General features: G+C 40.6%; 1 protein-coding gene across 2 annotated transcripts; it reads left to right on the forward strand.

Annotated features, from left to right (window-relative positions):
• Positions 1-95: 95 nt before the first annotated feature.
• TRMU (tRNA mitochondrial 2-thiouridylase) lies at positions 96-10,703 on the forward strand. 2 transcript variants are annotated; one of them, XM_036401563.2, is made up of 11 exons: positions 96-197; positions 650-815; positions 2,940-3,046; positions 3,605-3,727; positions 4,836-5,008; positions 5,980-6,033; positions 6,562-6,628; positions 7,462-7,562; positions 8,571-8,715; positions 8,924-9,006; positions 10,197-10,703. In XM_036401563.2, exons 1-11 carry the CDS (start codon positions 110-112, stop codon positions 10,341-10,343), a joined length of 1,254 nt encoding a protein of 417 aa, XP_036257456.1. In that variant the 5' UTR covers positions 96-109; the 3' UTR covers positions 10,344-10,703. The 2 variants fall into 2 exon arrangements, with proteins under 2 accessions (XP_036257456.1, XP_036257457.1); XM_036401564.2 differs by having other exon boundaries at positions 8,603-8,715; positions 10,197-10,433.
• Positions 10,704-11,046: the final 343 nt, after the last annotated feature.

Consider the following 11,046-nt stretch of genomic DNA (forward strand, 5'->3'; position numbering starts at 1 on the left):
GGCCAGAGGCGTCCCGGGCTCCCTGTCCCGGCTCGGCCCTGCCGGCTCTGCCCGGCGCGGCGCGCAGGCGCAGTGGGGGCGCGGGGCGGCCGGAAGCGGCGGCGGGGCGATGCTGGCGGCCCAGGCGCGCCGCGTGGCCTGCGCCGTGTCCGGCGGCGTGGACAGCGCCGTGGCCGCGCTGCTGCTGCGCCGCCGAGGTGCGGGCCGGGGCCGGGGCCGGGGCAGGGCGGAGGGAGCGGGGGCGGTGGGGCCCGGCCCTGCCCTGCCCTGCCCTGCCCCGGGCCGTGCTGCGGGGCCCGCGCCTCCCCTCTGGGTCCCCGCGCAGCAGGGTCCGGCCGCCTCCCGGCGCTCCGCCGCCCCTCGGGCCGGTGGAGCGGCCCCAGGCCGGGCAGGGCAGCGCGGAGAGCCGGGCACCGCGGGGGCGGCAGAGCGGGCGGGAGATGGGGCTTAGCGTGGCCTTAGGTTGCTGGAAGAGCTTGGATTAGAGTAAAATCCACAGCTATACGGTAACTGTACTGTGAAACGTAGCACAGGGCTGCTCACACCTTTGGTAAGATACAGTTACTAAAGCCATTCTTGAGAAACACAGGCTTTGTGTCCAGGGTGTAAGAACTTAACTTTCTAAGTCATTCTTGCCTTCATTTCATAGGCTACCAGGTGACAGGGGTGTTTATGAAGAACTGGGACCCTCTGGATGAGCAGGGAGCTTGCTCCGTTGACAGAGATTGTGAAGATGCTTATCAGGTGTGCCAGAAGCTTGATATCCCGTTTCACCAGGTTTCCTACGTGAAGGAATACTGGAATGAAGTATTCAGGTAGAAACACGTTTACAATAGCTGGTCTTTCAATATTTTATGGTATATAATATACTGATATATATGTGGTATTGTGTTACAATGAAAAGGAAGAATGGACGGATAATGAGCAATGGCAATTTATTGCAGTTTTATCAATGCTGAGAGAAAGCCCTGAAGCCTGTTAAATATTGAGGAATTATTTTTTGTCTTGTTTCTATTTAAGGTCAGAATTTATATTTTGCTTTTAATATGTTATTTTTTTTTAGTTAGTAAGAGATTTCTGCTTGTGTGAGTGTTTAGCAATTGCTTTGTTGCAGCTTTTCTTCAACTACTGATGTACTGGCCCAACCTTACTGCAACTTGAAAAAAATTTATTTAATGGGGTACTGTTTCTGTCACTGTGTGTGTAACTTATTCAGTGCATTTTACATAATGTGTGCTGAATCCAGTTCAGCACAAAATGATTGTGTCCTAGCCTTGCTTCTTTAAACTTAGAACAAATCTGAAACTGTTCTCTAAAGAGGGTGCTCAGATTTTCTGTGAATTTGTTGCACTTTAGGCAAAGTTCTACATAGGAAGAGCTGAGAGATTTTATGGAAGGTAGGACAAGAAGGAGCACGTTGGTATAAGCATAATTTATCTTTATGCACTGGACACAAGTACATAAAAATTTTTCCCTGATCTTCATCATCCCCCTTTAAGTAGTGCTGTTATTACCTTACATGAAACTGAGGACTAACCTGGTCATGCTGCATGTTGAAATGACATAGAGCTGAGCACCAAACTTTTGGACAGTCAGTGAAGAAAACAACAAAACAGCTCTTTTCTGGGAAAGTTCACTCCATTTTTCCCTTTTTGGTGTAAGGGAATGAATAAGTGCTACAAAACTTTTTGGGGTGTGTTAGTAAGTACAGTGTTTCTAACATTCTGTTACAAGTGTCTTAGTTTGTTTCAGAATCCTTTTTTCTTTCCTGTCATCACTGATCTTAAATTTGCTCCTCTAGATCTCTCTTTAGAGAGTTATTCACCATAAAACATCTTTTATCACGAGGACTGTTCCAGCTCCTGTCTTGTCCATGGTTTATGTGAAGCCTGTTCAGTTCATCCTGTCAGAGAGAGATCCAGTAGACATTGCCTTCATTGCCCTTTCTCTGGCTCTGTGCTTTACTAGAAGCTCTGAATTGCTGTGAGGGTGGCTTTGTGGTGAATCCTTTGCAGAATTCCTGGGGTACCATAAGAGTCAGGTGTGAGGCAGCTCTGGGTAGACCCAGGTGATTTAATTATTAGTATGAGTTGAGTTGTTCAATTCAGAACTTCTAAAAAGGAGTTAGAGAAAATAAGAGACATGTTTCTTTATTTTCTATTTTTTAATGTAGTGTCACGGTAAAGAAGAAGAATTGGTTCTGTTTCAAATAGAGAAAAGTAAAATCAAATAATAGAAATGCTGCTGTTCTTTTAAATCTGTGCCCTCAGTTCTTTAGTGCAGTGGCTACTGACAGCAGCCTGGCAAACAAAATGATTCAGTGATAAGGCCTTTTGATATCTCAGGGTAGCATTGTATGCTGGTTTAATTTCATTAGTTGTTATTTCAGCATTTTCTAAGTAATTATGCAGTAGTGTAAAACTAAACATAACTTGGAGAAACTTAGAATTTCTAGAAGGGGGAAAAAATGACAGAAAAAAGTCTCTAAAATGAGTGACTGCTTGTGGTGACATTATTGCAGCTGAAGTTACTGTCTGTTCAGCTGAGACTCTCCTGGTGTGTACCACCAAAGTGTCCCACTGAACAAATGAATAGGGTTGTTTAATTCTGTAGGTAAGTATTCCCTGAGAGATGACTAGGGTGTGCACAGTGGACAGCCACATCTGCCCAGAGGGAATATTAATTTAATAAAGCAGGGTTACAAGATTGTAAGTGATAATTTGACCCTGTCCTCAGTGCACTTTGTAGAAAATCTTCCAAACATTGGTTTTTTGCACAGCAAAATCTAATGGATATTTTATTTCTGACATAAAATGTTTATGGTCCCTGAGTCTTCTCTGGTACTGGGACTCAGCTTCTCATACTTGAACGCTGTCCAGTTTCTGATAGTATGATGTATGTTAATGATTCTGATAGACATTTGAGTCTTTATTTTACAGTGACCTCTTAAAAGAGTATGAGTTGGGAAGGACTCCTAATCCCGATATTTTGTGCAACAAGCACATCAAATTCAACTACTTCCTGCATTATGCTATGGATAACCTTGGTAAGGCATTTTCAAGTGTGTCAGTACAGAGTGTGTGCCATGGAAATGCTTAAAGGAAACAAACTCTTTAAAAGGTGGGGAAATACATGACTTCATGTGCATGCCTAATGCATATCTCTGTAGTAGTGTGTCAATCATTGCCAAGTATTTGGTTTTAAGGTTGCTTTTACATAAAGAATCATAGAATGGTTCAGGTTGGGAGGGACCTTTAAAGGTCATCAGTCCAGCTCCCCTGCCCTGGGCAGAGACATCTTCCACTCGATTAGGTTGCTCATATGTAGGAACAGATTTATTTTGGGGACACGCATTGACCTGACCGTTAAGTTTTACATTCTTAGGTGGTCCTTAAAGTACAAAAGCACAAGTGCTGGCATGCTGGTGAATAGTTTGCATTATTTAAATAGCAGGAGTATGATTATTGTCAGTATAAGGCTTCTCTTTAGGTTTTCTTCTTTCATTGCTTTCTGCTTTTCTTACTGTGTGTTTGTAATTGTGTTTTGAACTGTGATTTTCAAGTTTGTGCCTTTATGTTATGTTTGGTTTTTCTTTCCTTAATAGGAGCAGATGCAATTGCTACTGGGCATTATGCCAGGACCTCACTGGAGGATGAGGAAGTGTTTCAACAGAAACATACTAAAAGACCACAGAAGCTTTTCAGAAACCGTTTTGAAGTTAGAAATAGTAAGTTGTGTCTTCATTTCATGTTTTGTCCTACATATGAAAGAGAAATTTAAACTGTATTTGGTGTCACAGAATCAGGGATGTTTGTGACCTTACACACAATGGTTACCAATTAAACCCCGGCCTTTGTAGATGGTTGTTTGTACTAAACAAGGGTGTTTATATGACTGAAAATGACCCTGACTTGTCAAGCATTACATTTTCTTGTTTTAAGAGTCAGATGAATGTCTGATATATGGTGAGAAGCAAGCTATTCCCAAAGGTAAAAAAACTTGTAAACTAAAGCTGTGGAAAGCTGCCACAGTGATGATTTTACATTAGAGATTCCCTACTTTCATTTGTCCACCCCTGGACTTAAAGGGGTTTATTTCTTTCTTTGTTTTAATTTTACTTCTGGAAAGTTGAAATGGCCCCAGCTGGGCCTATGGTCTGTACATGTGCCAGACTGTAGTTTGCAGATGTTGTGTGCTGTGATTGGCTTCCTTGCCCTGTGACTGAGATTTTGTATCACCAGTTGTAACTGAACTATTGGCCTCTAGTTTGTGTTTGATCAAGAAACACATAAGTAGTGTTCGTACAACAGCAGAGCTATTAATTTTAAAGAGAGGGCACTGAACATGATTGAAAAACTGTACCAATTCTATTTCATCTGGGTAATTAGGAGATTTCATCTATTTTAAAGAAAAAGGTCAAACTCTCATCTCTGAGCATTGGTAATAACTCCACTGATTGCTCAAATTGTTGATTTCTAGTAGGGTGATTTTTTCAGAGCAAAACAGTGTTTTTCTGAAGAGCAGTACACTCCAAGGTATTTGACTCTTCATTCTCTATTTCACAGGAAGTGTGAAAGTTGTTTTTGTTTTTTATATTGTCAATATCCTTGCCAGTGATACATGCACTATTGAAATAGATGAGGCAGTGTAAGTCTTTGTGGGATTCTGCATAGTACAAAATCTTCTAAATCTTTTTAGTGATGAGAAAATATCCAAGTGTTTTTGTTAACATGTATTCAAAAGTAATAAATCAGAAATGTTGATTATCAAACAAAATAAATTTGAACTATTAATAGTAGTTATGTTGAGATGCTTTATGTGTTTCACTTTCACAGCTGTGAAACTCCTTCAAGGGGCTGACCTCTTTAAGGACCAGACCTTCTTTCTCAGTCAGATTTCACAGGATGCTTTGAGAAAAACCATCTTCCCTTTAGGGGATTTAACAAAAACTTTTGTAAAGAAGATAGCAGCAGAACATGACCTTCATCATGTGCTAAAGAAAAAAGAGGCATGGTAACACTTAACACTTTTATTTGTATTTCTCTCTAAAACAACTTTCTTGAACTTTTTGAACTTTAACCTTGGACAACCCATCCATTTCTGATGAAAAAGAATAATATAATAGGTTGGGAAACATTTTTCATAGCTGGCTACTTCCTTAAAAGTACTTTTAGGAGTGGTTAGTTGTGGTAAGTTGTGTATTTTAGCTTGCAGGTATTTTGTCTGCTGTTGTATCTCAGAAGAATTAAGATGAAGGTGAATGTGTAGGATGCTATGAGCCTAAAGGAAAACATCCTCTATCACAGCAAGGGGCAAGCTTTTTTATTCTCCATAGCTTTTAAGAGCTTCTTCACTTAAAATCTTCACTTAAAATTATTTCTCGATATGTCTTTAGAAATTGGATCATACTGTTAGTCTACATTTACTTTTTTAAAAAAAAGTTATGTTTCTCTGAGAGCTAAGACTTCATGAGTTGATCTTAAAAGCTGTAATGCAGGCATTAGTTATGTTGCTGATGCTGCCTTGATTGCTTTTCATGTTTATTATTCAGCCTCAGTAAATGAGTGTTTGAAGAATGTCAGCAGTAACTGGAAGGAAGAGAAAAGCCTATTTGGTTCTGAAAGTGGTTCCTTTCAAGAGATGGACCATCATTGTATCATTTTGTAACTTTTGTACTTTAATATGAAAGAGACATCTGTTTTTAATATACATACAGCCTAGTCACCAAGGTTAATGTAGTTATTGAACAGATGTTCTATTTCCTATTATCCTTCTTCCTTCTGTGCTTACAGCTCTCACTGATTCTGTATAGAATTAGTTTGCCTGTGTTGCAGAAGATGTTGTGGATTTGTTTATGAGATGCCTAAGATAGTTTGGGATACTTGGGAGGAGAAAAAGATCTTGGACAGATTATTAATAGACATTATTTTGAAAGTTTTTCTCTGCTTTTGTGTATTCAACTCCATGTTTCTTTTTCAGAGTATGGGGGTCTGTTTCATTGGTGAAAGAAACTTTGAAAATTTCCTTCTTGAGGTGAGCAACACTAAATCTCTGACAATCTTTGTTTTGTTCTGGTGTTCAGTTTTTAAAAGACTGTCTATAGAAAAATCTCAAGCAGCTTGTGGCCCACTGTAAGTAGCAATGTCCCACCTCCCTTTGCAGCCCCAAGCCTAGTTAGAAGCTGACACCCACAGCCTGTAGGAAGCATCTTGCCCCTCTACCAGCTGTCACTCATTTTTTGGAGCAGAAGAAGTGAACGTGCACTCCTGTGCCTGCCAGGCTCTGACAAATGGTTGGAATGTGAGAGAGACAAAGTGCTGGATCCTGCTGCTCCTGACATATGTGGGGGTAGGGGAAGTGAAGCTTAGAAGCTGCTCATGGGGACTGCCCTTCCTGCTTTTCTCTGAGAGCAGCATCAAGAAGGAGTCAGTAAGCTGCTTGGGCAGAGTTTGCTTCTTGAAGAGTTGTTTTTCAGCTTTGAGAGAATGTAGTGACAGAATCTGAAATATGCTATGAGGTTTTCTTGGGCTGTCTCGTGAATTACCTCTTCCTCTCTGTTAGTATTTGGAACCTCAACCTGGTAACTTTGTTTCCATTGAAGATAAGAAGGTGATGGGAAGACACAAAGGTAATTGGCTAAGCCTCCTTAATAGCTTACTTTTAGATGAGTGGAACAATACTGCTTCTGTTTGGAGGGACAAATTTTGGGAAATTCCAAAGAAGTCAACAGGTTTTACCCAGTTTGTTAAACCATGGAAAATTTGCTGTATGCAGTAGCAGAGCCTTGATCTACAATTGATTGTTGGTTATTTGTTCCATATTGCAAGAAAGCATATAATTATTAGGGTTACTCTGTTGATACTAAGTATTTGTTATTTTAATACAATTTAATACAATACCAAGAGACCATTGTTCACTTAATTCCTTCAAAATGACTGTGCTTCAGTTCCATATTCTTTAGTACCTAAACTTTGCAGAAGAAAATGCACCTCAGTGATGCACAGGAGGACCTCATCAAACATGGACACCTTAACTTTTCCTTTTCTCCTGTTTGTTCTTCCTTTGCTGTCCTCAGTTCAAGCTGCCAGAACTGAATTCCTCTCCCAGCTAATTTATGATAACAGGATGTTATACTGGTGCATAAAAGTAAGGGAGACTGGTGAGACTGAATGGTAGATAACCCACAAATTGAAACTGAAATAAATAAATGTATATCTTTTATAAGACTTAAGAATGGCACAGTTGAAATGGATTAAGTTGTAATCTTTAGTTTGCATTTCAGGTACAGATGAAATTTCAAGTAAATGTTAGTTTAGTTTGTGGCTGGCCCTCTTCTCTAAGACAGCTTGGTTTGTTATTCTTTGTTTAGTGGTAAAGTTTTGGGGAAATTATTTTAATGTGTTCTTCTGAGAGTAAAAGATGAAAAGTTGCTAACAGCATTCCATTTTCATATTTCTTTAGGTTGGTTCCTCTTCACAATAGGCCAGAGGGCTCGGCTGGCAGGCCTCAAGGATGCTTGGTTTGTTGTAGACAAAGATGTCAGCACTGGAGATGTCTTTGTGGTGAGTTAATTAACACTGGCTTTGCAAATGACTAATGCATGCATTTTGTGACTGCTGCTGTATGGAACATGGCCTAACTTGGGCAGAATTCTTGGCTTTCCTCTTGGGGGAAACAAGAACCAACTAGCATAGCATCAGCAGATGTGAAACATCTTTTCCATACAGGCTTTTCATGAGCACCAAATTGTTTTAGTTTTGGCATAGAGCTTTCAAAGCAAAGGGCAAATGCTGAAAAGAATCAGGCAATCTCTGAACTCTCATTTTCTACTCTAAAGCATGAGGGTTTTATCTTAGTTATTATGATGTGGTTTATAAAATGTGCATTACCTTGGTTTATGATATATTGCTGCTTTGTTTTTCTAGTAAAAGAATGAGGAGACAGTGACACAGTTTTACAATTTTGAAAACTGAGGCAGAACATATATGATAAATAATTGGTATGTTAATGGCTAATCATATGAGGTGATGCAGAGTGCTGCAGCTTGCTAGCATTGATAATGTTACTTCCTGTTCATGCAGTTGTTTTGCTTCCTAGATACTGATGTGATTATAATGAGGTGTTCTGCTACTTGTTGGCATGCCAGTGCAGGGAACTGCAAAAATCAATCAAATGAGAATTGAGAAGAAACAGACTGGAGCACTAAGAAAAATTTTTATGTCCTGCAGCAAGTTTGTCAAAGGCAATGCCTTTGCTGGGGACGTGTTCATTTGGGAAGCTGGAGAAGAGGGAGGTAGCATCTTGTTGAGACAGGATGAAGAAGTTCAGATTTCTGAACTCAGCCTGAAGAAGGTAGAAATGCAATTGGAGGGAAAAGCATACAAGAAGAGAGACTGACTGACAAATCATTCAGGCTTGCTTTAGCCTAATTTAAGTACTAATAAGTGTTTGCTTTCTTGCTCATATTGCCTTCATTTTGCTGTGGCTTGATGCTTCTGCATTTCATGCTTCACTTTACAAGTTGCATGTTCTTTGGCAAAACCATCAGCAATAAATAAATGTATTTGAAGGCACCATCACGAGATCACCCTGCCCTGTACAGAGACCTGCTGCGGACAAACCGAGTGCACTGGATAGCAGAGGAGCCGCCGGCAGAGCTGGTCAGGGAGAAGATGATGGAATGTCATTTCAGATTTCGGCACCAGATGGCGCTGGGTAGTCACACCTTGTTTCCTTTTGTCTTAGTCTGTAAAACTCTGGTAGCACGTTTGTGTAGTTCTGCAGTAATAGTGGATAGGCTTTGGCTTGGCCTTCCTGTTTGTGCACAGTAGTATCTTTACCTAGATGTGTTTAGCCTTGGATTTCCTTCTTTAATGTAAACATAATGGTTAACTGTCAGGTGTTTGATCATTTTCTGCTCTAGTGCCTTGTGTCCTGACTCTAAACCAAGATGGGAGTGTGTGGGTAACACTAGTGAAGCCAGCAAGAGCTATCACACCTGGACAGGTGAGTTATTAGAAGTACTTTTCCTTCCATTTTTGTGCTTTACCGTTATCCGGCTAATAAATCAGAGTAGCTTTTTTATTAGCTGGAGCAAAGTAATTTTATTTATTGATTTATTTGCACGTGAGAGTGGTTAGCTCTATTTTGACTATCAACTATTTTAAGGGAGATTGTTTCTAGTTTCAAATGATCTGTTGTTATCTGTACGGTCTAAGACACTTGCTTACAAATGTTAAAAATAATAGAAGCATCTCTCGTAATCAGTTGTATATGCAGAAATTGAAGCTGCTGTTGTTTGCAAAAAATCGATTTTTAAAGGCATTAATTTGGTAATTGCCTGCTTATTATGGGTTTAGTGTTCAAACCTGTGTAGTGAGACTCTGTCTGGTGAATTCCATTGTCCCAGACAGAGCTGGGAGGAGGTGCTGTGCCTAAAAGGGATGCCTTTAACACTGTCAATATAGAGATACTCCATCACATTCCAGCACACTGGCTCTCAAGCATTCCGTGCATCCCTTCTCCCAGCATATGTTCTACCCACCCTCCTCAATACTTGGGGGCCTGTGGGACACATCAGGAGGGAAATTATCTGAGAACTGTTTGTGGTGGAGAGAAGCTGAGAAGAATCCAGGCAGAGCTTGTGGGGGGCATGAGATTCCCCTGAGTGCCAGGAGCTGCTGAGCCTGTAGGCAGGCTCTTACTGCCAGGGAGTGAGACAGGGCAGGAGGTCTGGGCTCCCCTCTCCTGCAGGAGCCTGCTGCGCTCATCAGGGAGCTCCAATTGCTTCCTTGGTCTGCTGCCATAGTCCTTAGCCCCCTTCATGTTTTACCAAATGCCACCACAGTTTTCTGGGGAAAAAAAAGTGAAGATGCAGATGATGTTACGTATGTCATCCCCTTTGGAAAGGAAACTTTCCAGCACAATCCACTCTGCCTCAGTGACTGAAGAGTATTGAGATAGCCTTGTAGAAGTTCATGATGAAATTTCCACCAGCATGTTTATAAATTTACACTCATGTGAGCCTACAAATCCTCTGTAATTTGGGGATTTCTGTTTGTTTCAGGGGTTTTTTTTTAAGATTTAGACAGAACAGATAAAAATTGCTCTCTGTCCAGCAGGTCTTGCACAGTCTGAAGTTATTCACCGTGGTTTTTGCAGCTGCTAAAAAGACTCTCCCTGTGTTTATCTCCTAGTTTGCTGTGTTCTACAAGGGAGATGAGTGCCTGGGCAGTGGGAAGATCCTGAGGATGGGCCCATCAGTGTATACCTTGCAGCAGGGCAAAAACCGAGAGGAGAGCGCGAAGAAGGAAGAGATTGACAAAATAGAACCAGCAACGTAACACCTGGGGTTGTTTATTGAAGGACTTTGGAGAATTTGCTGCCTGAGAACAACAAAAACTATAATAAATGTGGTTCATAAGGCCAGTTAACCAGAGAGTCCCAGCTCTTGACTGTTAGCCCTGAAGGAGTTTAAAAGTAAAGCCAGTTTGGTGCAATTCTGCTGGACTGTATGGTGCTGTTTATATTAATATGTACCAAGGGATGTCCTAAGGTGTTCTGTAATAGCAGTAACACATACAGGAATTTTAATACAAAAATCATGGCTGAAATAATAAATCTATCTCTCATGTGTAAGTGAAATGCTTTTTTTTCCCTTACTTAAAGGTACCTGTCCTTAGTAAAGTACATATGTTATTTTACACTAGATGTATGTTTGTGCTTTGAACTCTGGAAGAGGAATGAGTGATGTTTAAATTCAGCATTTGGAATGAACTCCAGGCAACAGATATTATTTTTCATTTTGCATAGTTTTACAAAAAATGCTTTGGATTCTTCAGCTATATTAAGTAGTCACTTCAGATGTTTACATAAAACAGAGTTACAAATCTTAGGGGCTTAACAGTCTTGAATGCTAAATGTTTTCACACAACTGACTAATTTTCTGTTAACTGCTGAGGTCTGAGGCTGTTTGGTTTGTCTCCTGGAGAAGAGAATGCATTGTTGTGCTTGAGAAAAATGCAAATTCACAGGGATTTCCTTATT

Source organism: Molothrus ater, chromosome 5 (genome assembly GCF_012460135.2).
Source record: "Molothrus ater isolate BHLD 08-10-18 breed brown headed cowbird chromosome 5, BPBGC_Mater_1.1, whole genome shotgun sequence".
Classification (NCBI taxonomy): Eukaryota; Metazoa; Chordata; class Aves; order Passeriformes; family Icteridae; genus Molothrus; species Molothrus ater.